The 27,358-nt window shown below is 40.3% G+C and overlaps 3 protein-coding genes across 4 annotated transcripts; all 3 read right to left on the bottom strand.

Annotated features, from left to right (window-relative positions):
* Positions 1 to 157: 157 nt before the first annotated feature.
* psat1 (phosphoserine aminotransferase 1) lies at positions 158 to 8,296 on the bottom strand. The gene is made up of 9 exons (XM_078251210.1): positions 8,104 to 8,296; positions 7,056 to 7,116; positions 6,462 to 6,531; positions 5,238 to 5,443; positions 4,140 to 4,312; positions 3,571 to 3,740; positions 1,589 to 1,717; positions 677 to 814; positions 158 to 519 (listed from the first exon to the last, which is right to left on the bottom strand). The coding sequence occupies exons 1-9, from the start codon at positions 8,158 to 8,160 to the stop codon at positions 417 to 419; spliced, it is 1,107 nt and encodes a 368-aa protein (XP_078107336.1). The 5' UTR covers positions 8,161 to 8,296; the 3' UTR covers positions 158 to 416.
* A 487-nt stretch (positions 8,297 to 8,783) lies between these two features.
* Positions 8,784 to 20,920, bottom strand: kiss1rb (KISS1 receptor b). Of its 2 annotated transcripts, XM_078251209.1 has the most exons (9): positions 20,831 to 20,919; positions 17,697 to 18,141; positions 14,610 to 16,267; positions 14,082 to 14,301; positions 12,397 to 12,521; positions 11,943 to 12,078; positions 11,340 to 11,578; positions 11,093 to 11,245; positions 8,784 to 10,774 (listed from the first exon to the last, which is right to left on the bottom strand). In XM_078251209.1, exons 4-9 carry the CDS (start codon positions 14,299 to 14,301, stop codon positions 10,538 to 10,540), a joined length of 1,110 nt encoding a protein of 369 aa, XP_078107335.1. In that variant the 5' UTR covers positions 14,610 to 16,267; positions 17,697 to 18,141; positions 20,831 to 20,919; the 3' UTR covers positions 8,784 to 10,537. The 2 variants fall into 2 exon arrangements, with proteins under 2 accessions (XP_078107335.1, XP_078107334.1); XM_078251208.1 differs by lacking the exon at positions 17,697 to 18,141 and having other exon boundaries at positions 20,831 to 20,920.
* Positions 19,426 to 27,228, bottom strand: isca1 (iron-sulfur cluster assembly 1). Its single transcript, XM_078251213.1, has 4 exons — positions 26,435 to 27,228; positions 21,476 to 21,529; positions 20,831 to 20,936; positions 19,426 to 20,487 (listed from the first exon to the last, which is right to left on the bottom strand). Exons 1-4 carry the CDS (start codon positions 26,513 to 26,515, stop codon positions 20,339 to 20,341), a joined length of 390 nt encoding a protein of 129 aa, XP_078107339.1. The 5' UTR covers positions 26,516 to 27,228; the 3' UTR covers positions 19,426 to 20,338.
* Positions 27,229 to 27,358: the final 130 nt, after the last annotated feature.

The following is a 27,358-nucleotide window of genomic DNA, read 5'->3' as shown; positions in this document are numbered from 1 at the left end:
AACAAAATTCCTCATAACAGAAACCAGGCCAGCATTGCACAGCTCAGTTTGGTTGTGTACACTGCCTCTCTGTTCACAGAAGTGATAAATTATAACTCATTGACATTGGTTCATAATGGTTTCAAACAACATCTAAACAAGAAATAGCACTGCAAAATGCAAGTATTGCCAGGTTAGATTTACTGGAATGTAAATATATTTTTAAGATGTAACAATAATAACCTACAGTATGTACATTAATGCACTGTTAGTCAATAAATTCATTAAAATAGTAATTCCATGAAACGGATGTAATTAAGACATGACTGGCAACTGTAGTGGTTAAAGCTTATTAGGAACAATGAACAGTTGTACAAAACGTGTCTAAAGGTGCACCTTCGCGATCCCCTGGATATCAACTAGAGGTAAACCTGAGTTTATTGGTGCTCTTTCAGGAATTCTTTCATATAGGTGGCCAGGGCTTCTGTGTCCTCCAGTGTTACAGCGTTGTACAGAGATGCACGAATTCCTCCAACTGACCTGCAAGGGGAGACAAACCATCATGTTTGAGGTCTACAAGGTCACCAAGGTTTGGAGTCCATGTCCAACTTTATTTGGGTTAAACTTCAGGACCCAGTATTCTCTCTAGTAACCCATCAAATATAGCAATAAAGAAGGGGGCGTGCGTTTGACTAACCTGTGTCCTTTCAGCGATATCATTCCACGTTTGGATGCGCCTGCCAGAAACTCCTTTTCCAAGGCTTCATCTCCCTCCTTTTTCCCCACACGAAATGGTACATTCATGCGGCTTCGACAAGTCACGTCTACGGGACACCTGGACAGGTGGACACGGCAGTAAATAGTTCAAAGTTTAATATTTCCCATCATTACTTAAATCAGTTTTCTTCATTGTTACAGCCATGGTATACTAAATAACCTTTAGTTTGGTCTAGTAGTCTAGACACAAGTAAGTTGCTGTTTTTCACATTTATGCATCATATATGTCTTTTCTTTAAGGCTTATTTTTTTCCCTTAATGAAGGACAGCTCTTATTTTGAATGTGACATACAGAAGGCTTAAATTCACAGTAAAAACAGCAAGGAAATGTAGCATTTGTTTAACACCTGGTCAATAAGGGCACAAGCTTTGTCAGTATTTGGTTTCATATTGCGTTTCATATCAAGTGACCGCAACTTTTATTTAGTTTGACAATTAGTGTGTGTAAGGTAGAAAGACTGCTTTGCTGACCTGTAGCCCTCTATCAGAGACATTTTTCCAAGTTAAAGATAAAGAGTGGTACCTCATGATTGGAGTATAAACAGTAATGTATCATCAGTATGAGGTTTATGATATGTTTTTCTTCCTAAAATCTTGGAGCTACAGTATTTTCGTGTATTTCATTCTTCATACCTTTTGTAAACCATCAGTTAGACCATCATTCAGACAGGGATGCTAGTATTCCATGCTGATACAGGTAGATTCAAGTTTAAAATCTTGAAATAGACCGTGGACCTGGACTGATGATTCAGTGTTTAACATTCCCAGAAAGTTTTGACCTTCACTGAATTTCTTATTTTACCATCTGTTGCTGAAGTTTTGTGATACTTACTCATAGAAACCATTAGAGGTGTTGATGATGTCATAAATCATGGAGGACTTCTGCTTGTTGAGCGTCTCCATGGCAGCGCTGCCGCCGTTGTTCTTAATCCACTCCAGAACCAGACCCATGATGTAGATGCTGAACCGACAAAATTAAGTTAGGAATAATATTTTACATACATTTTGAAATGTTTTTTTAAATCTCTCAAAATATTGAACTTTTTAGTTCAATATTTTGGTAAATGTGATCGAGTGGTATCGATTTTCTCATCTAACTCTCAGCAAGAAATTAAATAAATGCATTTCCCAAGATGCTGAACTATACCTTTAAAACTTGTCTAGTGGAAAATGCAACCAGTAATTCCAAGGAGACACATATAAACCATTAAAAAGTCAAGCATGATTTAAAAAAAAAGTTGTGAAACGTACATTTTGCAAATGCATTTTATACGGTGGCCGACGGGCAAACGCCCTGCAACTTAAGAAAACACACGCAAATAGACATAACACAAGCAAATTAAGAAAACAGCTTCATTAATTTGACAACACATGAGCAGCATTCAGCAAACTTTTTTTCTCTTGTTTGGTGGGTGTGTCTCGGCTTCAGGTCACAGGTGATACTCAATCAGCAGAGACGTCTGTAAACTTGTAGTAATAAAACATTTAAAACTGCATCAGCGTTTAATGTTGACGTTTGTTTAAGCCATATTACATGAGAGGGTTTAATTTCGAGGTCCGAAAGGCGCATTACTGAAGTATAGGCCTCCTCAAGTGTAATATTGTGATTATACAACGGTTACATAACGGTTACCAACAAAATAAGTGATCAATCTGTATTCATATTGTGGAGCAATTCGCTCTTGAAATACAAAAAACAGACAGGATTTATAGTCCCTCCCTGTTTAGTAAACCAGCCAATTTACTGTGCCTCGCTCGCACATATAAACACAAAACTGCTTTGCTAACTCCAACGTGTTGTAAGTAAGACATCTGCTGAAAAAGTTATTGTATTCATTAGCATGATTGCCGTACTGTTTAATTCAAAAATATCCAAAACACAAAAGTACGAAGACATAGCGGACCAAACGTAAGCTTTTATTTTGAAAAGCCGAAGCTCGGGACGGCACCAGCCGGGAGGGCATGAGACGGGAGCATAGACTGTATATTATGAATATATTATGTTATCAATAATAATAATATGAATTTAATATACAGTCTATGGAGTTCTCCAGGCTGCAGCCATACCCGACTCTAATAAAAAGGCAGAGCGCTCTCTCCCCGTGGGGTCGAAAATCAAGCTGTTCCACTGGCTGCCCCCCCCCCCCTTTGAGGTCTGGAGAACTTCCGTTGTGTAATCTGGACACTGCGTTTTTTTGTTGTATTTGTTTTCGGGGTTTGTGTGCTTTTCTTGTTGCATCGTTTCATATTTCCAGCACGTTTATGTATTTAGTTGTGCTGTGTGTATTTGCAGTGCGTTTATGTATTTAGTTGTGCTGTGTGTATTTGCAGTGCGTTTATGTATTTAGTTGTGCTGTGTGCATTTGCAGTGCGTTTATGTATTTAGTTGTGCTGTGTGCATTTGCAGTGCGTTTATGTATTTGGTTGCGTTGTGTGTATTTGCAGCGCGTTTGCTGAATGCTGCGCATGTGTTGTCAAATTAATGAAGTTGTTTTTCTTTTTGTATCGCTTCTTTTTTCGGGGTTTGCGTGCTTTTCTTTTTGTATCGTTTCATATTTGCAGCGCGTTTATGTATTTGGTTGTGTTGTGTATATTTGCAGCGCATTTGCTGAATGCTGCTCATGTGTTGTCAAATTCATGAAGATGTTTTCTTAATTTGCTTGTGTTTTGTCTATTTGTGTGTGTTTTCTTAAGTTGCAGGGCGTTTGCCCCTGTCGGCCACCGTAATTTTACCTAGCTGACGATATATTTTGAATCCTCTATTTGTAGGAAACATGGGAGCTTCCAACAATCAAAACAGAGGCTTGTCTGTACCTGAAACATGGTGGGGTGTTGTAGAGGGAGTTCATTTCAGCCTGCACCTTGTAGTCCAGGACAATGGGACACTCTTTCAGAGTGTGGCCTAACAAGTCCTCTCGCACGATGACCACAGTTACCCCGGCACAGCCCACGTTCTTCTGAGCTCCGGCGAAAATCAGACCAAACTACACAATGCGAGAGGACAAATATTAAAATACAACTTATAACCACGCTACCGACTTGTGGGGCAAAAACTGTTAAATTTGGCTTTAGGGGACCAACAAGAGGAAAGGTTGTGTTTTTACCCAAGTCAAGAGGGTTTATCCTCTGTAAATGTAAGCATGATACTAGCAGGTCATCATTTGTCTTTTCCTTAATTTTTCTCTTACTACCTTATCTTTCTAATTTTTTTTTTTGTATCTTCTTCTTCTTGGGTCTTGTTTTGATTAATACATGGGTGCTGAAATAGGAGCACATTTCTATTTACAGTTTAGGGGTAATAAAGGTTTTCATGACAGTTGATACGATCTACAGTACATGACAATTTGGGGAAAGAAGCGAAAGAGTATCATTCTTGTCCTCACCTTTGATACATCCACAGGTCGAGACAGGAAGTTGGAGGACATGTCAGCGACAAGGACCACCCCGTTTGTTTCAGGTGTGAAGTTGAACTCCACGCCGTGGACTGTCTCGTTGCAGCAGTAGTACACGTAGGAGGCTGAGGGGTTCAGTGTCCAGCTGCCGGGGTCGGGGATTTCTGGAGAGAGCAACAACAGAACATTCTTAAATCAGCCATTAGTTATTGTTCACAATAACAATGATTTTGAAACAAAAGTGCCACCTAGTGGTCGATTTGCTCCATATTTTCTATATTGCATTATTTTGAGGAATAGCGCCACCTATTGGCAAATTGACACCGCACTTTGCACAGAGCCTCAGTGGAGCATGGAGAACAACTGAGTCAAGATTCGTGTTAATCGTGGCCGGGATAGCTCAGTGGGTAGAGCAGGCGCACGTATACTGAGAGGTTTATGCCTTGACGCGAATCCGACCTGTGAACATTTCCTGCATGTCTTCCCCCTCTCTCTCTCTCCCCTAGCTGTCCTGTCAAAATAAAGGCGGAAAAGCCCAAAAAATAATCTTAAAAAAATAAATAAAAAGATTTGTGTTAATCGGATTATGTGTTGACGTGTTACGCAACACTTCCCGTTTTATCTGCAACCTACAGCAAGTTGTTCCTCTAGAAACAAATGCAGATTGAAAATGAGACTCATCTTTCTGGTGATGGCCAGCCTGTCTGAGGACAGAAGGCACAACATATGTTGTATTAAATAGCTATATCTATTTATTTATTTGTAAATGGTAAAACTGCATCCAAACACTATGATGAACAAGAACTCAACTACAATCCCCAAATCAGACAACCATGTCGAAAAGACTGCTCGCATACCAGAGTCTTTCATTGGTAGTCGGGCCTTTTGTTTATTAGGTAACAGCCTGGGTGCACAGCCAGGTTTCGCAGACTGTCCTACTGCAGCGTGAATGACAATGACCAACTCATAAGAGCGGAAACTATTTTTGATGTGATAATTAAATTGAACTCTAAAACAATAAGAGAAAGAAAGTAAAACCTAGGATTCGTCATGTCATCCTCTGAAATAACAACATGCACACAGACTTACTCGTGTAACTCTCCAGCTTCGGGTGGACGATGTTGACCTTGCCGTATTTCTCAGCTTCTTTTGCTGCTTTTGATGACCATGTGCCGGTCACTAGGTAATCGGCGCACATGCCCTCTTTAAGGCCAATCAGGTTGAGAGGAACAGCACTGAACTGTCCAGACCCGCCGCCCTGTAGGAACATCACCTTGTAGTTGTCTGGAATGTTTCTGTGAAGAGAAAAAGGTCACTGTGTTAAACACTGTATACAGTGCACAAAGACCTTACACTGATCTTACCTTCTTTCAAAAGGTAAAGTAAATGTCATTATAAAACCAAGATTATTGACACCATTTCAAAAGCAGATTAAAATTGACTGGACGTTGTCTATCTGTACAAGTATCTGCCATTAAAATGGTCATAAAATGTATTATCAATTTCTCTATAATTACAGATGAGATTTCTAAAATTCACTCAACCTGTGTTTATTTTAAATTAGTTACACTTTAGCTTGAAAGAAATTATTTTAATTAGAGCTGCAAAGATTAATCTGATTAGTTGTCAACTATTAATGCGGTCTGAATAATTTACGGGGGGGAAAAAAAGATTCTCCTATTCCGGCTTCTTAAATGTGAATATTTTCCGTTTTCTTTTTTCCTCTGTGACAGTAAACTGAATATCTTTAAGTTGTGGACAAAACAAGACATTTGAAGACGTCATCTTGGGCTCTGGGAAACACCGATAGACATTTTACATTATTTTCTGACATTTTATACACCAAACTAATCGATTAATCGAGAAAATAATTGACAGATTAATCAACAATGGAAATAATCGTTAGTTGTAGCCCTAATTTTAATACTGAAATACCTACGTTTTCTCATGACCACAAGCGCTAACATGCACGTGCGGCCGGACCGGCTATCAAATCCCATCATACTTAGCCCATTAATCATATTTTACTCCGATATTCTTCTTTGTGTCAATGCAGGTTTTATGCAAGTTTCCAATGGTATATGGTGACGTTTAAATTAAAGAAGTCACCCCAGAATTCCCAGGTATGAGGGTGCTATTAGTTTTCAAAAAGTGCATTACCAACATGTTGTGTATATTGTAGGAAAATATAAATTAACACCCTAGGTTGGAGTGTTGCGATGATGCTCCAGTACACTATGGAGAAAGGAAAGAGGAGTGAAGGAGGAGGATAATACAGTAGAAGCCATGTGAAACAACAAAGGCAGCACTTACACCAACTCTCGCAGGAGACTCTCTGTTTTGTTGAGGATTTTGTTGAAGTCTGCTGATCGGTGACTCATCTCTAGTTTGAACAGAATCAAAAACATTTGAATTTTATCTCATCGCCATTGACATTTACCCACCTTTTAGTAACTGTTGATGATTATTACATTTAATTAATGGCACACCTCTATAGAACAGATTCCAGTGAGTGAGGAATCAGCGCTCATGATGGCAGATAATACTGTTGATACGCTGCTTTGATTTGATCACTGAAGTTATCATGAATCTGGACACATGTCAAGTGGATATCTTCCAAGGTTACAGTCTTTTCAGTACAACAGTCCTCCACTTCAGTTAAACAGGGGAACAATGAGGGAATGTTATACTAAAAACATTGTAAGTCAAGCCTAATATTAGCTTCAGATAAACATTTTTGCACACTGTGAGGACTGTGGATTTTGTCCCCCATTTTTTCTATTTAAAGTACATTATGAAGGGATCTCTTAATGTCCAGTAAGAACAGGAGAAATAATTACAGCAACAAAAAAACAGTAGTTTTGTCTTGTAATAACTTAAATGCAACTCATCTGTAGTTCTACTTACCGAGAACGCTAATACCGAGGCCACTGTAGCTGAGGAACTCCTTCTGTGCTTGAAGCAGCACCTGCAATATAAAGCACCACATATTTAGTATTTCTTCAAAGGCTTAAAACTGTATCATAACTGATGATGGACTGTCAAAAGACGGTTTAAAAGATGAAGTGTGAGCAGCAAAAAAAGCAGTTAATAAGTCAGGTCCAAACCGCAGAGGCAAACTGGAGGAGCTGATGTGTTTGTTCTTTGCGAGTAACCAATAGCGACATATTCACTGTAGTTCACTGCAGTACAAAAAACGCATTAGCAATTTCTCTTTTGCTAATATGATTAGTGAAAAAAGCATGCACAGCAAATATAAACAGATTATTCAGTACTGTAGATTAGTGGGATTAGTTATTATTCTATGTTAAAGATGTGTTTTCCACATTTATGTTTTTTGGTATTTTGATCACCAAAGAGTCAATCCTCAATAGGTTTATTGGGATCTACAAAACCTCAGACTCAGCAGTACAAATATCCCTTAACAATAAGTTTTATCCAAAGGACCAAACACACAAACGACTAAGAGCTGAATGTGGCTGTATTTAGCAGAAGGAGCCTGTCAAAACAAAGTCTGGGACTGCTCTTTTTTACTAATAAAAACAGAGAAAAGGGGTCACCTTAAATACAACATTGCTTTTATCTGTGTGTTTGTTTTACCATAAAAATATGTTTGATAACTGTGATTTATTTCTCTGACATGTAAGGTATTTTTCTGCCATCTTGAGGCTATGTCTGCTGCTGCCAGTGGAGCACAAAAGAGGTTTCCACATGAATGAATGAGGCTGATGCAACTCAACACACAGTTTTCAGCCGACAGCGGCACTGAAACCAACAGTCATCGTGTCCAATAACTGCGTCTCGGTCATAACGAGGGGGGAATATCATAGATATATGGCCGACTCATTCATAATGAATATATTATGCAGAGTTTTCAATGTTGCACTTAATAACACAGCTCGTCTTTTGCAGCTTTTTCTCATACGTCACAAGCAAAGTGAGGATCTAAACTTACGGATTGGGGGAGTTTTGCAGGTCCAGCACCAAAGTTGATTGTTTGTTTTTGCTCCATGATGTAAACAAGATTTCCTGTTGGATGTTTCCTCCGTTTGATTTAGCGATGTGAACGATTTCCCCCTCAGCCTCGGCTGTACTTCTGCTCGCCTCCTGCACTGATTCGGAGTGGATGCCAAGCTAGCTGCGTGTGTAAAATGTTGCGTTCACGAACTCCTCGTAAACTCGTATTCTCGACTAGCAAAGTGAGGTAGCGTCGTAGTCACTAGTGTAAATATGCTTTATACTGTAAATATTTGGGCTTATACAATGAAGATAAGATACATGTTAACGCCTTTTAGCTTGTTAGTGGTGAAATTGGTTAATCTAGAGATTATTACTTTGATAAGTTAGCAATTTAGCACATTAGCAGATATCTTTATTTATTAATATGCCATTTATCCGGAAATGTAAAAAAACCAACAGCAAGCTATGGTAACAAACGTTTAGCCGAATCTAATTTAGGTTTTGTTTTGATTTTGTTTTTTAATTGTTATTATAAATATACATCAACTGATAATCAGAGTGTAGGCTTCTAGCCAAGTTTACACATAGGGAGGAATTAAACTTGTGGGACATGAGCAGTGTCAGGGCTGCTATATACGCAACAATAAGACACAAAGAGACCATAACCTAGGTTATGGCCACCAGCGTTTGTTCTGTGCAAAAATATTTATTTCGAAGTTTATCTGGAGCAACTCGGATTCAGCAGTCTGGGTTAGACAGATCAAGTGGGTATCCAAAGTTACACGATTATAGCAAGAAAAACCTGTTTCAATGTTAACATGGGTACCTTCACTAGTCACAACTGTTCGTTTTCTCAGTTGATAATCCAGGCTTGGGTTGTCACATGTTGCACCGATTATGTGCACTCTGCTGTGTTTTACACAAATGTTTTCTGCATCACAAGGCCCACATTGCCAGCCAGCCACCCCATTGGCTGGGACTTGTCTGTTAGGTAAACGGCTGTCATTGGTGACCATCAATTTAGATCTGGACTGATTGGCTCCACTGTCACGCCACAAAAAGGTGATCGCACGCCGGACACGAACGAGTCAGACAGACGAACAATTTTAGTGCAAAGCAGCTTATTAATTATTATAATATTAATTAACTATTAATCTCACAGTATGCAATGTAGTATCACTAAAGACTGTTTATTGAACTAAGACTTCTGTCACTGTATTAAAAAATAACTGTAGTGAAGGGATGAAACCCTGCAGCAGATGAACCTGTTTAGACTATTATGTAAGTTGTTTAAATTGTCCCTTTATCTAAAAAAATATTTCTTTTACAATCAGCCTGTTTTTGGTAAAATAGAGTAGTAATAACATTTGGATATTCTTTTCACAATATCTCAGTTATCTGCAGGAATTTGGACATTTCAAATCAGTGATGGTCAAAAAGTGAAATCACTTATTCATTTCAGAAGATTTCATTTTTATGAATTGTTTTGTTCCATGTATATTCTAGGGTGTAAATGCAACACTGCTTCCTACTGCACACATTAACATGTACCTTCATAATGTAGACTCACAGACAAAGAAGCATGTTTTGGGGCTTTAGAGGAAAATTGACTGTATCCTACCCCACTCCCACTGAGGACAGACCAGCACAGCATTTAGACAACAAAATAAGGAAACTATTTGCTAGAAACAGTAAAAAGTGGTTGTATGTGCATGCTGTTCCACTTTTTTCAAGCTGGCTGTTCACAAAGTATGCTGTTGCTACAAATGTGGAATTTAGTTGAATCTAACCAGAATTGTTTTACTAGAATAGCTAGAATCTGTAGCCACTGTACAAAGATAAAGCTCCACTAATGGTCCCAAAATAAACAGTTCGGTGCAGTGAAACCTGCTGTTACTCAAACACAAAAACAGGATACACTGGAAAAAGAACAAATAAAAAGAAACAGGAGATAACAGTGAACCTTTGAAAACAGAACAGACCATGCAGCATTTGTATTGTTTGGAAAATGTGTTTAACACAGAACACTTGTCCTACACACCTTTCTTCACCTCCTGGAGAAATTGTGAAGATACAACCAGGAGCTCCAGTAAACTGATTGCATCAGTACAGAAAAAAACGTGACAAAGATAATTGTGTTTCTGCAGCTTGTGAGGGTCACGAGAGGCTCGTGATTGGATTGGTTTGTCCTTTTAAGAGTTTACATGGCAGGTTTTGCTGCACTGTGTGTGTGTGTGTGTGTGTGTGTGTGTGTGTGTGTGTGTGTGTGTGTGTGTGTGTGTGTGTGTGTGTGTGTGAGAGAGAGAGAGAGAGAGAGAGAGAGAGAGAGAGAGAGAGAGAGAGTGACAGAGAGAGCAGACTGCTCTCATCTCCAGAACAAACTATAAATAAACAATGAGCGCACAGTGTCCGAATGCCCAGCATGACCTTTAGGACCCAGATGAAAGAAATTGCATCTCTGCTTCTCCCTTGGGTGCCTGGCAATCCGTCTCACCCCCGTCCTCTGCGTCCATGTTTCCCACCCTGACTCTCGCCCTTGTGCGCCACAGATATATGGCGGGGAAGGCGTGCTTGAAGGCCTTTCTGAAGTTGTTGCCCATGAAGGCGTAAACCAGCGGGTTGACGGAAGAGTTGGCGTAAGACATGCAGTGACCCCAAATCTTCAGCTGTGGATGCAGAATTGAGACAGACTTAAATGTAAGGCATCAATTTCTGTCACCACACCTGTCATTCACTGCCATTGCTGGGAAGCGCTAAACTTAGACTGTAGATCCACACCTTATCTCAAAGAATAATAAAAACTCTAGGTATTTTCAATTTCCGGAAAGTATTTCCCCGCTTTTTGTATTGCCATTTCAAGTGGCGGGGGTGAAATTTACTGCATCATTTTGGAATATCTGTGCATATTTATTTGTGTACACACCCTATCCCTACCACTACCACCTACCAACCTACAGCATCAAACATAATGGAGAGTAGGTCACCTTATATAGGACGTAACTGCGGAGGCCAAAAGCTTGCAGGAGGATGCAAACCTGGATGGGGCCCCAGCAGATGAGGAATAGAGCCACCATCACCACCACCATCCGGGAGACTCGCGCCCGCACTGCTGCTGCTCGCTCTGCATGAACCTGAAGCTGGAGTTAGGGAGACTTTGTAATGATCAGAAACACATTCTGTTGTCAGTGGATTTAATAAGTGAAAAATAAGCAAAGCATATATTTCTCTTACTTGGTAGCTGCTGTCGATGGGATTCACACTGGGTCGCCCCATGCGCTTGAGCATGAAGGCGTAACAGGCGGTTATGGTGAGAAGGGGCAGCAGGTAGACAGCCAGGAAGCTGTAGATGATGAAGGCTCTCTGGAGGCGGGCCGAGGGGAAGACCTCACTGCAGTACGTCTGAGGACCAAACCAGTATCCTGCCTCCAGACGCTGGTACACGGCTACGGGGATCGACAGAAGCAAGGAGCCTAGGGTGGGCAGAGGACATGACTGTGTGACTCACAGCATGATGTTACACAGTAAATTTCACTTATTGCCACTAGATGCTGGCTCCAAACCAAAACACAGACCATGTGAAAAGCAACTGGGAAATCTCCAATTGCTCTCTAGTCATTCTTTCTGCAAATTACTAAGGATGGTTTGTTTTGTTTTTATCACATCAAAAAAGTCAGCAAAATGAACTGCTTCAAGTTTTCTGACTTTAATTTAATGCAGGGAATAATTAACATCATAGGGAGGGTTATTCAAAGGTAAACAGAGGCAATACGTTGTTCCCACTGTCTCATTGCCAATGTGTGTATAAGATTATGAATGTGTGTGTTTGTGTGATACCTATCCAGATAGACACAGAGATGGCCAGAGCCATGCGCGGGGTGCGGTGTCGCAGTGACTGCAGAGGATAGACGGTCACATAGCAGCGGTCCACACTCATAGCTGACAGAGTGATACATGTTGCCTGAGCAGTCACCTGAAACACGAGGAAGGTTTGTTTCCGTTTGACACTTTATACGTTTACTGTGCAAAGGAACCTTTCTCTTACATTTTCAAGTTGGTCTTGTGTTTTGTGTGTTAAGTTTATTTTTTGCATTATGTGGGTAGCTGTACATCTAATAATAGTTATTCTGCAGATAGTATAATGTCCATAATGTTACAATGTCTCATGGGACTTTTTATTATTATTACAGTATTGTAGCATGATGTTTTGGTCACCATGCCATGATATTACTGGTACCATTGTCTCCAGCCGTTCCAGGCCTGTTTGTTTGTGTGTTTGTGCGTATCTCACTTGCTGAAGGTAGTTCACCAGTCGGCACATAAACTCTCCAAAGATCCAGCTGGGCAGTGGGTACAGTGTGGCAGTGAAGGGAACGCAGCAGACCAGAAAGAAGATGTCGGTCGTGGCCAGGTTTACTGAAAGAGAACAAGAACAGTGATTCCTAAACATAGAAATGTAAAACAAGAGATGCATTCAAAGTGGCAAAATACCATGAGTAACTATTAATACCAATAACATCGTAGGTGCTGCGGTTTCTGGCTTTCACCAACTAACCTGTGTTCTCGCATTTGGACTTTTCATCTGTTTTTCCAATGTTTTTTTTGTATTTTTTTTTGTCATATCTATAAAGTTACAATGTCGGATGTTCATGTCAAACGTTGCTAAAGCTTCAAATAATGAAGTCAACGTATTTCAAAAAAATCCCCATGAGCAAAAACCTCAGATTTCTCACTGTTCTGAAAGCTCCAGTTTCAACAGCTTTTTCTACTCTTGGCTCAGTGTTACATCACAAGGAGGTGGCCTTCTATGATTGGTCATCTGCTCCAGGTACAGCACACGTCACACCCGTCAAGCACATGAACGTGCAGCTCTATCCCCCTGGCAACTGCTACGCTCAGTCTGTCTCTACTGCTTAGCGCAGTCTTTAAAAGTTAAAGTTGTCGCCAAGAAAGTGTTTTCATTTGCAAAGGAAAATTAAGCTTGTTTGGTTTTCCTAAAAAAGAAAACGCCAAACAAGCTTAGATACGGTTTCTTTTTTCAGACTAACAAGAACCTGGTAAACACAAGTGACTGTCATTTGATATGTGTTATCAAAACCTAATACAACTTTTCACCTAATGGAACTTACACATTGTATTCTCTGGACCGAACAACTAAAGTAAAACAGAAAGTGAATGAGAGCTTTAATGTTCCCTGTGGAGTTTTTGACTTGACTGGGTCCCCAGACAGGTATTTGAATACAGTTAACTCAAGTACACGTAAAATTACTTGTGTAATGGTCCAGATAGATGTCCAGATATGCTAGAGTATGCTAGCAAAGGCAGGGAAAAAGACTGCTAGCACGTTATTATGAATCCCACTTGGTTTCTTGAAAAGACCCGGCCTGCATAGCAGCACGATTAGTTGAGGTCAGGCATTGACTCGATTAGTTTAAGGTTAGGATAGGCCATTGGTCAGGGTATAGGACCTGAACAAATCGGCTTCCGGTACCTCGCATGAGCATAGGTGCCTGGCCAATCCTCATGCTTGAATGCTAATGCGGGTCTTGCCAAGAAACCAAGTGGGATGATTAATAATGTGTAAACATGTATGTATGTATGTATGTATGTATGTATGTATGTATGTAAGATAGATAGATAGATAGATAGATAGATAGATAGATGTTTTATGAGGAAGAAAAATCACTCAACACGTTTGTTAGACCCTAAAGATACACACAATGCATTTTGGTAACACCGAATGTTAAATAAAACTAAAATTTGTTTGTTTACAAGAAGGCTCCACAGGGCGGCTTTCGTTTGATTTATTATATCTCTGTCCTGCAGAAAGAGTCCCTTCTTCATCTTTTTTCTTTGGAAAGTCACAATTTCCTTAGGAATTTGTTTTATTAACGTCTGTGTGGGGCATTCTACTTCCCATATTTATTTTACTGGACACACTGAAAGGATTCCCTTATTGCGCTTCAGAAATCTTACCTATATAAAAGTTGGTGACGGTCTTCATCTGCTGGTGCTTGGTGACCACATGGATGACCAGCGAGTTCCCGACCAGGCCGACCAGCATGATAAGGCCGAAGAAAGTGGGGACCAGCCAGGCGTCGACCAGCACCGGTGGCCCCTGGCCCTCCAGAGCTGCGGACTCGTTGCACACAGACCCACAATCTGGACTGTGATTGGCTGCTGGTTCCAGTATCATCTTCACAAATCAGTGCCAGGAAAATGAAAATGGTACATGTAGAATGTATCTCAATTTGGTATCTCAATTAATGTAACTGTAAGTTTACTGTTAGCGTTGTTTCTCTAACAGTGCAAATGTAACACAAAAAATGACAACATCAAAGAATAAAGACTTTTTTTAGATACATTTAAATATGTTTATTATTTATAATTTTTTAAGTTATCTAAATCATTACCCGCTAGTTTGGATTTATGACATCACACAAAGCCTGGTGAAATAAGTAAGCATTAAGCAAGCTTTTTTCCTGTGTAATAAGCTTCTCTTACCTGTGTTGTGCCTGTTTGCCTCTGCAGTGTTCCTCTCTCTGCTCTGTAAAGGAAGGTTTAGTTGTGTGTTGGTCAGTGATGGGCTGCTGTTCTCTGCAGGTCTGAGATGAAAGCACTGTTATAGACCAACATAACTGGGGAGGGGAGGGGGAGTTTGGAGGAGATGGGGAGTCAATTGGCTTTGTGAGCCTTTATGTGAGAGCAAGAGAGAGAGAGAGAGAGAGAGAGAGAGAGAGAGAGACTGAGGTGGCAGGTGCTTTCAAACTAAATCTCCATCATCGCCTGTAATTATCCAGGACTGGGTGCCCTGTAAAATGACTGCAGCTTAACATCCAGAAGTTGCAGTCAATGTTAGCTTCAGCTCAAATTGCAGATTAACCTAAGTACAGCTGAGCTGAGACAAGTCTGGAAGAGTAGAGTCGGAGTGTAATGTATCATCAGACTTGGATGTCACAAAAATCCCTATTTCTTCTCAATTTATTTTTAATTACAGTCCGTCTGATTAATACATATTCTGAGTCCAGCAACTGTGTGTTGTTGGGCAGAATTTAAAATGCATGTCAGTCTATTGAAATCATACCCACAGCCCACGTTTTATTTTATCAATACTACTTTTTATCACTTATAATAACTGGAAAATCATGACTGGTTCTTACCTGCAAATCAAAATGAAAATGAATAAACCATAGAGGCAGCTGGGGGTCGTGGTAACAGTACAGCTTGATCTCCCACGCAACAACAACAAATTGTTTTTAAAGCTGTCATTACATCCTTCATGGCATTCGCTGCAAAGTAGCAAGTGGCAAATCTTGCCAATTGCACAGCGTGACACAGGTGAAGACAAAGTAAAATGGTGATGATTGCTTTTTTTGCAGTTGTTGATTGACATAATATTCTGGCCATAAAACATAAAAATCATTTGACTTTTTTTTTGCCTGGAGGTCAAATAAACGAAAACTAAACTGGTATTTTAGAGGAATTATGCCATGTGTGCAACAAACAAATATAAGTTGAGCTTAAATATGCTGAGAGATAAATCAGACATCTTTAGGATGTGTTCAGGGCTTATTTTTATTACAGTTGCTCCTGTTTTTCTCTTTTGGTAAAAAGAAAATAAAAATGGGGGTAAAACAGGACACCTAAACAGGATTTTGAAGCGTTGGGTTCATGGTTCATCTTTTTTTGATCACAAAATAAATGTTGGCCTTTTCTGAATGCATCACTGCCAATGAGAAGGAAGTTACATATTCAGACAGCTTGCTGAAGATGCTCTCAGTTTGGATGTGTGTTTTCAGACATCATTTTTGTCATCTTCTGTATGCTGGCTATCTAATATTTGAACATAAGACTCCTTAAATAATGATCATGTGTAAAGAAGAGTCTTGTTTGTGTTTTGTTTGTGTCTTTGTAAGTGCTGCAGTTATGATCTGTCACACACACAAGTGCTATGTAAAAAAACAGGCAAACTATTTGCTGGTTTCAATTTGATTTTATCTTTTCTGTGTCTTTGTCTTCAACCGAGTGGTAAAGATGTGGGTTCTGATGAGTTTTCCTAGCTGTCTGAGAGTTTCTCGGGACTCCAGATTTCTTTGAGGCACCTGAAAACAGCTTCCTCTGGAGGTCCGTCAAGTCCTCAAAGAACCATTCACTGGTTGGCCCTGGATCAGGATCAATTATTACAACAATTAGTGAAGGTTCCAACTATTGAACTACTTATTGGTCTGTCTATGTACCAAAACGATTTTGTCTTTTTCTGTGCTCCATAGTCCCTGTGACCACAAAACATTTAACAAGCTTTGTTTGCCATGATCATAAAAGTATTACAATGTGATCACATTATTGAGAAGAAACTAAAAAGTGAAGATCTCAACAAAAGCTCAGATCACAAATTAGTTTCCTCATTATCCTGAAAATAATACCCAGGCTTACAAATGTCAGAGCACCAGGTCAAACAGCTATTGTGCTGCTAGTGTGACATTAACAGGAACTTCAGCAGGGCAGAAAACTGTGGCAAGCCATTGACACCATGGGTCATCATTTTTTATGTTTTTCTTTCTTGTAAAAATTCAAAAATGTACATCTGTAAAACGTATATAAAGAGTTTTAGTAATGCTAATCTATCATTGATTAATGCTTTATAGCATTAATAAGGTGGAGAGGCAGTGGTTATCCATCCATTTATCCGTCCATAGTTACAACTTGTAAAGTTTAAACTTTAAAGTGTGCCTTCTTCAAATCTTAAAATAATTACTTTATTACCACATGTATCTATTTTTCATTGAAATACATCACAAACTAACTACAGCAGTAAAGTAGTAACTGTTAAATAGGTATGGCCTCTGCAGCCTACAGTAGAACCCTGACATTAGTAGAAGGATAGTCTCGCTTTGCCAGACCTTCCTCCACAGCGCTGTGAGACGGGAGAAAAATATGCTCTGGTTTATTGGCATTTCTTTAAACCAATCACAATCGTCACGGGCGGCATGAACCGCTGCAAATATGTCCTCGGGAAGGAACTTCTTTTAGTGGAACGTTTACGTTCAAAGGTTGTATTAGTTGTGCGAAAGAAAACTCAGATTGGACAGATAGTCTAGCTAGCTGTCTCAATTTACCTCGCAGAGATCCGAGGAGCAGCTAACCATAGTCCTCAGAAATCCACCAGAGTTTAAAATTCCAACACAAAGAAAGCGGAAGGATAGGACATCAGCGAAAAGACATGCATGGAGTGGTGATGGCACAGTGGATATGACACATGCCTTTGGTGTGGGAGACCTGGGTTCAATTCCCACTGCGATACATCAACCAATGTGTCCCTGAGCAAGACACTTAACCCCTAGTTGCTCCAGAGGCGTGCGACCTCTGACATATACAGCAATTGTAAGTCGCTTTGGATAAAAGCGTCAGCTGGCGTGTAATGTAATGCATCCGGCGGAATTTCCTGCAGCACCGGAGCAATCCCGGAAGTGGGACGTCGAAGATATAGACCAGCATATTAGGATTAGGATGTTGTGTAAGGAGAGAGAGAGGAAGGAGAGCAATAAGGGATCTATATGTGTTTATGAATGTAACGTGTAGTTGTTTGTTTACCAGTCTGGGGAAACTGTTCAGGCAGCGTCCTCAGTGGGTCAGAGAGCTGCTGTGTGGTCCAAGCCTGCACACCCAGGATGTGTGGATGCATCTCGTGCTCTCCTTCAATAGAGCAGACCGAGTCAGAGGGCAGCATCAGATGTGCAAGGATGACAGGATTTGAGGATGGTAAACTGGGCTGCAGTTGTCCCTCCTGAGAGCAGGCCACTCCAGTGATAGGGGCAAGAACAGGTGCAGAGGCAGGTAAGCTTTCTCTTAGGTGATCCCGCCTTTTAAACTGACACTTGGACAACTGACTGATGTTTTCAGGGAGGAAGGCTCTTGATCTAAAGGTCCCGTTAGTGTTAGAAGTGCCTGTCCCAGTGTTCTGTAGGGTGGAGCTGATGTTTCGGGGGTCAATAGTTGGTGATTTCCTGTTAGCCAAAGCCTTCAATAACTCTGAAATCTGAAAGAAGTAGCAGAGCTGAAATATTTATGAAGATTCTGCCAAACACATCATCCTTCACAGTGACTTTGGTACCACAATTCATACATGATATGAATCCAGTGGGTAGTTATCCACTTACACTCGTGTTTTTTTAGTCAACACTTGTCGAAATAGAATCACAAGAAACAAAAGTGACATAATCAAGGGGAGGCAATTTACATTTTTCATGGGCAAAACAAACATTAGCCCCATCCGTTTAGGTTTAAAACTGTAATTTGCTCAACACCAATAAATGTAAAGCTGCGATTATCAATGTTTTTATATTAGCAGCGGATCAAAAGATGTGTAACATAAAAGCTCAACACAGCTGTTTACCATCTTTCAGCTCATTGTTTTGGCTTTCCGGCTTCAGCTTTACCGTTTCACCTTTTTACCAGCGAAATTTCTGCAAGCATCTGTTTTCAATGCAAAAGTTCTGGTTACCCAAACAATACACTAACTGCCCAGCACAAAAACAGCAGACAAAGTTAGTGAACATAGTGAAGCTTTAAGCTGCTAGATAGAGCTAGATATTTTCCTCATGAGTTTGGGGAGACCAATATTACTCAGTTGCTGCTGTAAATAGGTAACTGTTTGTCTTCACACCTTTGGGTAATAACATGTCAGTGTTGTATTAACAGCTTATGTTGCCTCATAGTCATTGAAAGCAGTTTTGATGTGCATTTTAATTACTAGTTTTAAATTGTTAAAGATATCTATAGCTACTATAAAAGTCAGTTTGTCCCTTTGCAATATAATCTTTTACACAGCATTAAAAAACAACTTCATTTCAGAGTGAAAATGTGGCAAATTTGTTCTGCGCTATTAGTAACAATAAATACTGTATCATTTTTCACTACCTTAAGCCCATAAGACTCTCTGTCAGAATCTCCATCCTTGTTTTGATTGTCCATGACCCTAAAGGATCTTAAAAAAAACATCACAGTGCCCATTTCAGTAATGTGAAAACCCTACAATATGGATTATTTAAATACATCTTTTAAAATGACTTTACCTCTTTCTGCCTGAACACATCAAAGTCAACAGAAAAGAAGTGATGACAGTTCAACCTAAACTCTAAGATGCAACAGTGAATCCATCTGGTTCTGACAATTATGCCATCACCATGACAACTGAAACAAAGATTCTAATGACAACTGGTCTAAGTTTGTCATTTCAGTTATGATGCAACAATCATCTTGGCACAAATCCTACAGTCAGTTTGCAAAAACATTAAAAAGTGGCCACACAATTTCGTATTACTAGATTTAGCCATTTATTATTTCATATGTACACAGACATATTGCACAGTACAAACACAAAGTCCTGTCTTTGAGCAAGAAAGAAAAACAACATAAACGCCATGTACTCATAAGTGAGGAATACATGTTTTGTGCGTTACTTTTTTTTGTGCGCTTGCGTGGTTCAAGGGAGATATACATTCTTTATATTTACACAGAGATAAATATACATTTTACAAACTAATAAAGCAGTTTTCAAACTCTTCCACTTTTGCATACTGCTGGTACATGACACTGGGCTAATAGTACACTGTTTTACAGTGTGTTTATCAACAGCTGATGTTGGTTTATGGATTTTGGTGGATAGATTCAAACTTTAAAAACAGAATACTTAACAGTATCATGCTTCATCCTGGTAGCTTGACCAACTTAAACCTGAACAACTCTCAGCTTCAGTGAGCATGTTCCTAGGCCATATTGTACCATTTCTTACTGCATACAAGTCATGGAGAAATTTGACATAATTTCTGAAAATAATGTGCCTGTGTGTGTAAAACAGCAGCCAGTCACTAAATTAAAAAACATCTTGCTTTTGAGGTCCTTCTAAGGTTTTTTTTTTAGATGCATGGCCGCGTATACAAAAGCAGTTGCCAAGATCTGAGGTATCTGAACCTAAAAATCAACATGTTGAGATAGTTTCGACTACACAGACTATTAAAACCTTCCTCTAAGCATGAATTTGCATACTTGGGCTTCGCAAGTGTGTGTGCGTGCGAGTGGTCTGCAGTACGAGCAGTGGTAGGAACGCAGGCACGTCCATATTTCAGAGATGTCCTCATGTTCGTCTTCCTCGTCAACATTCAGTCTCTCTGTCTTTACAGATGGGACAGGGTTTGGAGCAGGGAGGTTGCGGGAGGACGGAGGCTCCATGATGCTCACATGTTGAAGCTTTCTCCACAGCCACATGTGCCCTTTATGTTGGGATTGTTGAAGACAAATTCACTGGACAGCTTAGACTCCACAAAGTCCATCTCAGTTCCCAGAAGGGTCAGCTGAGCCTTCTTCGCTATGAACACCCTCACGCCTGCAAGAGAGTCACAGTAGAGCGGTCGCTACTCCCAAGTTCGTCTAACCTTGGTGTCAATACTCAGCCAGAATGTTACGTTGCAAACTGTGAAACAGCCCTTAAACTCCACAAAAAAAATTGTTTTATTAAAGCCACTGTGTGTAGAAATTGAACATTTCCATCTTTAGCATACCCGCGTGGTAGTATCAAAAAAGGTTGCTGTGGCAGAACGCAAAGCATGTTGTGTATCATTCTCAACGAAGGGTATTTAATGTTATTTTTCCTTTCTCCTTGTCTCCATATCCCAAACATTCAAATTGTTTTTACTACCAGGAAAGCACAGAAATAAGACATAGCTTACCATCCTGCAGCACTTCCTCATCAGATGTGTCTTTGTCCTTGGTGTAGTCCAGCGTGTAAGTCAGTCCATTACAGCCACGTGTTCTCACTCCAACCTTCAAACCGATCTATGAAGAGCCAGACGGACATTGCAATTCATTGTCACAGGGAACTATGGGCAAATATGGACATGGATGCTACTGTTCAACAGGGAAGTATATGAACTACACTGAAACTGAAGTCTGCTGCTATAAGGGGCCAGACGTTACACAGTACGTCTGGTGTATGAAATGGCTGTATTGTCACATCTCTCGCCCGCATCCAGGAGCCGTCTCCCTCCCTCTTCCTGTCCTTGCACTTCTTATAGAACTGAAGTTAGTACATCAAGTGACAAGTGAGTGTAAAAACAGATGTGATGTTCGTAAAGGAATTTACAAAAGGTGATTGTGCAGCATTATCTTTTCCCCTAAGATATTGGGTTAAGATAACATGTTCTTAAAATATGGATAAAAGTTAACTTTTTAATAACCCAAAGCAGGATTAACTGTTTTGATGAGAAAAACCTAATTTATTGGAAAGTTAAAACTCAAAACAACACAGCACCGTGATTTAGAGCAGCACTGTCAGTTTGGTGACATGATGTTTTAAGGTTGTATCAGTTACTCACATATTCCGGCTTGCTCTGCAACAGCAACCTGATCTTGTTCACAGCTGCTGGAGTCTAAAGAAAACCCAACAGAAGATAAAAAAGGGTTACTCTGTATATGCTGGATTCAGATGGAAGCTATGCATTTTGGCAAAAAATTGTGACCGTTTCAAACACACTGAGCAAAAATAATGACAATAGAGAAAAAGACTATGGTGCTTTCCCCACTGGTAGAAGTTTCTGTTGCAGGGGCCAACACTTCAACTTGTCTGAAATAAGCAATTGCCTACAGCATAAAGACTGAACCTGCAGCCCTGTAGCTCCTGCTGTAATTGAGTGGATGACGGTGCAGAAAAGATCGGTGTTTGGGCTCTCACGTGGAGGCATTTGGGAGACTGAGGTGAACCACATTATCTACATGGTGCTAATCCCTTAAAGCCGGTGCGTTCATCTGTATGTGTGCAGCTACTGATGCCAAATGTTCAGTTCATCCTAACTGTGTCACAGCCGGGAGTTGTTTCATGACTACACGTGTAAATGGTGAATCTCCTTAATCTCTTTTAAAAAAAGTTTTACTTGTTGGTCCTTGGAATGTACAGTTAATAGAAATACAAGTACTACAAGTATTTTGTACTGGATCTTCAATTCTTATTTCTATTATCTTTATTTATAAAAGGGTATGATGGTTATTCTGCAGTTTAATATTAATTATATGAAGGTTGGGCTGGGCAATATATCGATATTATATTGATATCAATATCAACATAAGTGACTAGATATCTTAAATTTTGGATATCGTAATATTGTCATAAGTGTTGTCTTTTCCTGGTTTTAAAGGCTGCATTACAGTAAAGTGATGTCATTTTCTGAACTTACCAGATGAACTAGCAGTTTTATTATTTACCTTTACCCACTTAGTCATTATATTCACATTATTGATGGTTATTTATCTAAAATCTCATTGTGAAAATATTTTGTGAAAGCACCAATAGTCAACCCTACAATATCACCGCAATATCGACATTGATGTATTTGGTTTACGTGATATTTGATTTTCTCCATATCGCCCAGCCCTATATGAAGGTGTTAAGGGATATCGTGTGTATAGTGCATCACTTGGTAAAACGTATGTTTATCATTATCCTTAGTCCCTGACAGGTCAAGAAAGTAACTACAGCAGAACCCTTTAATGACACATCATCTGCTTTTGCCTCCGCCTCGAGGGACTTCCAACGTACTTCAGCGCACTCCATTATCTCGGACCACCATACGCTCACATTATCTTGCAACAGCACCCTTAGCAGAGCTCGTCAGGCTGATATTCACCATCAGAACAAGTTTATCCCACCCATAATATCAAAACCATGACTCTGCACTGACAGCTTGCCACAGTGAGAGTACTTTACCACTAACTACTGATTCTTTTCTGGTACATTTTCAAAGAAAAGAAAATTTGGGAAGAGATGGTGACATGCAACGAATGTCATAAATGCGAGGACATTGCAGATTGAGACATGACAAATTAAAAGGAACAAACAACACAACGTTTTCTATTAGGTGTTGGACCGCAACAAGCCTCCATAATCACCAACTAGTGTTAAGATCTGGTAACTGGGAAGGCTCTTCTCATTTTTCTTCTTCATTTCATCTGATCAATCCAATACACCTAGAGCTGTCAAAACTAGCCACAAATGACTGTCTGTCTGTAATCTGTTCTTGTGTCTCCATTTTAAAATTGTTATGTTCTTTTTAAGTCTGAAACCATGTTAATTGTGCTGCTGCCGGCCTGGGTCAGGACACTCTTGAAAAAGAGATTTTTAATCTAAATGAGTCTTATTCCTGGTTAAATAAAACAACTACTAGAGTATAGCTACATTTACAATCATCAGTTCTGCGTATAACAGTTCTTCCCTCATAAATTAAGAACATTTTAACTTGTGTATTGTTTTCAAAATTGTAATAGAGGGTTAACTTGGTTAAACAGGGCTCCAGGCTAACTTTTTGCCTTGGTTGCGCCTAACTTTTTTTATTTAGGTGCACCAGCACAAAACTTAGGTGCACCCAAATTTTTCCTTGCGTCGCCGTTAACGCTGAATGGCGATACACAATATATAGCTCTGTCTTTTTTTACAAAGTGGGCTAAATGTTCAGTTTTAAGTCAAAGCCACTTTTCACAAACTCTTTTATTAAAACCGATTGTGATTCAAATAAAATGCAAAGACATGGTTTCCTTTACCAGTTTGAAAATACAACAATGCAACACATGTAAATGAAAGTTATCTGAAATAAATAGCATACACACACACACACACACACACACACACACACACACACGTCAGTCTGTTAACAGACTGATTAAAAGAGAGAGATGGCGCCGGGGTTCTACTCCGACCTTCGTCCCTTTGCTGCATGTCATTCCCCCCCTCTCTCTCCCCTTTCATGTCTTCAGCTGTCCTATCAAAATAAAGGCCGAAACCTTAGAAAACAAACAAAAAAAACCAGACAGACAGAAAGAGAGGGAGAGTGTGATGGACGAGTGACGGCTGACTCATTATGAATGGGTCCAGCACGAGTCGAATGCACTTTGGCGGGTCAGCAGCGTTACACACGTCTTGTGTAGGCTATGAAATGTCTGTATCATCACTGCGCTGCATTTTTATGAACTATGATATTCTGGCGGGTCACATCTCTCACCCAGGTCCAGCAGGCTCCATCTCACACGCTATTAGCCTACTCAACGAACTGAAGTTAGTTGCATTTAATAACTTCTAATGTGTTTTTCGCCGTGGCGGCCACAATAACAGAGAGTTACCAGCGGAAACACTGGTACCAATATAGGTTTCCCTCTCATACTTAACAATATACAGTCAGCATGTGGACCGGTGTTCTGACAATCTATGCTGCCTTGTCGAAAAATGCTACCGTAGCGCAAATAGATAGAGTCTATCGAGTCGCGCTGCCCTATCGAAATGTGCTTCCTTATGTGTTCCCATTTCCAATTGTGCTGGCAGGCTGAATCCCATAGAGGTATAACTCTAACAGTATTGACCTCTTATGTTTATTGAGAATATTTTGATACTCCATTATATCTTTATTGAATATTTCTGTGGTAGCGTATTCTGATAGACAAATATACCCGATCAAATAATGCTCCCCCAACAGAATCATTATAGAGGGTTTTCACGGCGCGTCATCAGACCCGAAGTCGCCATGTTGGAGGTACTCCGCATCACAACAAAGCACAGGCACTGAAGTAGATCCCGAACGGCGTAAGGAAAATGGTTAATTATTGCCGTGTTTTAGGTTGTACCAATACGTCAGACCGAGAAAAACATTTGGAATATTATCGACTTCCAAAAGTTATTAAAAACCAGGGAGAGGAATGTCAAAAGTTATCAGAGGAAAGGAGGTGCTTGTGGTTGGCAAAGCTCAACCAGGATCTACGAGGGAAAATTCTGTCTTGTTCGGTCTTTGAATTGAAAAAAACAAACAAAAAAAACTATTGAGTCACTTGGCTACACCTTGAGTATCACAATATCATATAGTTAAGGTTAGGTTGATTAAAGACGTTATTGCATTACTTACTTTGGCCTTCACAACACATTGGTCGTTAATGACTTGGTACTGCGTCTCCCTCACCCATCCACACACCATCTGGTTATAAGCCTCCAAACTTTTTGTAGGATTTAAAGGTCTTCCGCTGTATATGGGCTCGGCGAGAAATGTATATGCAAATGAAGGAAGAATCACCGGGTTGCCATGGATCCAAGAAGAGGGAGCCAACTTGTAGGGATCTGCACCGCCAGTAAACTGTAATTTCTCAAAATATCGTGCCTTTTTTTGTGGTCCAAGTCATTCCATGCCTTTGCATCTTGGACGCGTTTTGATGAGCTTTTCTGTTGTTTAGACATAAAGTATTAAAGTATCCAAAGTGCACAATACTCCATTACTCCATTCAGTTGTTTACACCGAGTGCCTCCAATATGGCTGTGCACCCAGGTTACCACCCAGAACGTGACGTCGGTGAAAACACATATTTTGATATTCTATTAAAACATTTATTATTATTACCACAAATACAGTACAATGTGTTATTTCTATAACGTAAACGTAACAGTATCGACCGCATGTCCGACCGCATGTCCGACCGCAAGGCTGCATAGATTTATGGGCGGGGAATCAGACCACGCTTATGGGTCGTGCGCATGCGCAGAACCGCTAAGTAGCACGTCTCGATAGGTAGCATAGATTGACAGAACACCGGCGGCGCTGTGTCTCTCCATGTTGCAGGTGAGCCGTGTGTGCATGAATGGGGGCGGGGCTGCGCGGAGGAGAGATCCAAACACAGGCACGGCTTTACAGAAGGAATGGGTCATGTAACGCAACATTAAACGATATCGCTTCGTTCGTGGAGAGGCAGCGGACGCAAGGACGTTAGGTGCGACCTAGGAAAAATCTTAGTCGCACCCTTACAAATTTTGGTCGCACTCTAGAGCCCTGCGGTTAACCGTTGAACGGCTTGGCACTGTTGCCTGTATTGTGTTTAATTGTTAATATGCAGTTAACTGTCGTTAGAGCAGTCGATGGAACATTACCAAACGGCTAACGTTAAGCCTAGCCATAGATATATATAGATACACATAATCTATGAAGCCTAGCAACATGCCTTCGCTAGGAGTTACATCTAGTTCAGCCCAGAGCAATTATAACCTTACGGCCGACCTTGTGTGCACATCAGCTGATATAAGCTCATCAACACCATGAAATGTGACGGGAAAGCTCCGTAAAAGTAGGAACCGAGTGTTAATGCGTGTAACGTTCAAGTCACAGATGATTAACGTTAGCTAGCTAGCTTAGCTAACTTTGGGTCACGTAACGTTAACGCTACTTAAGGGCCGGTGGTCGTTAACACCTAGCTAACTTTCCGAATAAACATGTTCTAAAGGACAGAAAAGTGTTTTATGTGAGTTTATGACTTACCAGTGTCAGAGCGGCTCTTGTTGACAGTATCTTTCTTTTGCTGACGGCTCGGACGGTCGCTCGCACCATGGAAGCAGACATGTTGCTTCAGTTAAAATCACAACATTGAATTGCGCACGCGTGAGAGAAAATTGGCAACCACCCCAAATAATTTGTCTGTTCAGTGATTGGTTAATATCACGACGGATGGGCGTGACAGCCAATGGGCTCGCGGATAAAAACCTACAAAGATGCGTATCAGTTCCTGTTGCGTAACTCAGTTGTTGCCAAACTTGTTCACGTCAAAGACCACTAAACTGACACAAATTAGACCATGGAACCCCATTTGATAAGATTTTGTCCCAGAGTCCCCCATCTGATAGGATTTTAGCTTTTAGATGTTTTATTACAATAAGTATGAAACTCATGACCAAATAGTCATACATTCTGTCATTGTTTTAGCTACTATAGATGTTTTTTTCCAGCACTTTCAACTACATCAGTCAGCTTTGTTGGTCAAACCAAGGTCAATAAAGAACTTTCACGCTCCACTGCGCTAGATTATGTGGGCCATACATGTCTTATTGTAAAGCTAACAAAAAAACAGGACACCCAGTGACATCAGGCCTGTACTACGAAGCAAGATTTGGCGTTACCGAGGTAACTTCAGGTTCAACCCAGGGTTTTCTGTACCACGACGGTGAATCACTTGTTACCGGGTTACATCGCCGTGGTAATTTATGCTGAACACCTAACCCAGTCGGGAGCAGGTTTTCTTCCAGAAACCTCGAGTTTCTTTCCGTCTCCTCCCTGGCCTGACACCAGCCCAGCCCAGCCTGCTGACACAGCCCTCTTTCATTTCCTCATTCATTCAGTCTGTATCAGGCGCATTTTAGCGCAGTTTGTTACTGTATCTGCATGAATAAAAAAAACAGGGTTGGTTTA

This window comes from Sander vitreus, chromosome 5 (genome assembly GCF_031162955.1).
Source record: "Sander vitreus isolate 19-12246 chromosome 5, sanVit1, whole genome shotgun sequence".
Taxonomy (NCBI): domain Eukaryota; kingdom Metazoa; phylum Chordata; class Actinopteri; order Perciformes; family Percidae; genus Sander; species Sander vitreus.
This window is presented reverse-complemented; position numbering and strand designations above follow the sequence as displayed.

Bases quoted from the DNA above. Each gene is read 5' to 3' on its own strand.
- psat1 (XM_078251210.1), bottom strand. From the start codon at position 8,160: ATGGAGCAAAAACAAACAATCAACTTTGGTGCTGGACCTGCAAAACTC. The intron at 1,718-3,570 runs GTACAGACAAGC...TTGTCGGTTCAG, and splicing joins AACACCCCACCATGTTTCAG to CATCTACATCATGGGTCTGG. The intron at 815-1,588 runs GTAAGTATCACA...CCACCTGTCCAG, and splicing joins ACCTCTAATGGTTTCTATGA to GTGTCCCGTAGACGTGACTT.
- kiss1rb (XM_078251208.1), bottom strand. From the start codon at position 14,301: ATGATACTGGAACCAGCAGCCAATCACAGTCCAGATTGTGGGTCTGTG. The intron at 12,522-14,081 runs GTAAGATTTCTG...GTTCTCTTTCAG, and splicing joins CGTCACCAACTTTTATATAG to TAAACCTGGCCACGACCGAC. The intron at 10,775-11,092 runs GTGACCTACTCT...CTGCATCCACAG, and splicing joins GCAGTTACGTCCTATATAAG to CTGAAGATTTGGGGTCACTG.
- isca1 (XM_078251213.1), bottom strand. From the start codon at position 26,515: ATGTCTGCTTCCATGGTGCGAGCGACCGTCCGAGCCGTCAGCAAAAGA. The intron at 21,530-26,434 runs GTAAGTCATAAA...GGTTTTCTTTAG, and splicing joins CAAGAGCCGCTCTGACACTG to ACTCCAGCAGCTGTGAACAA. The intron at 20,488-20,830 runs GTAAGCTATGTC...ACTCTCTTGCAG, and splicing joins TGAGGAAGTGCTGCAGGATG to GCGTGAGGGTGTTCATAGCG.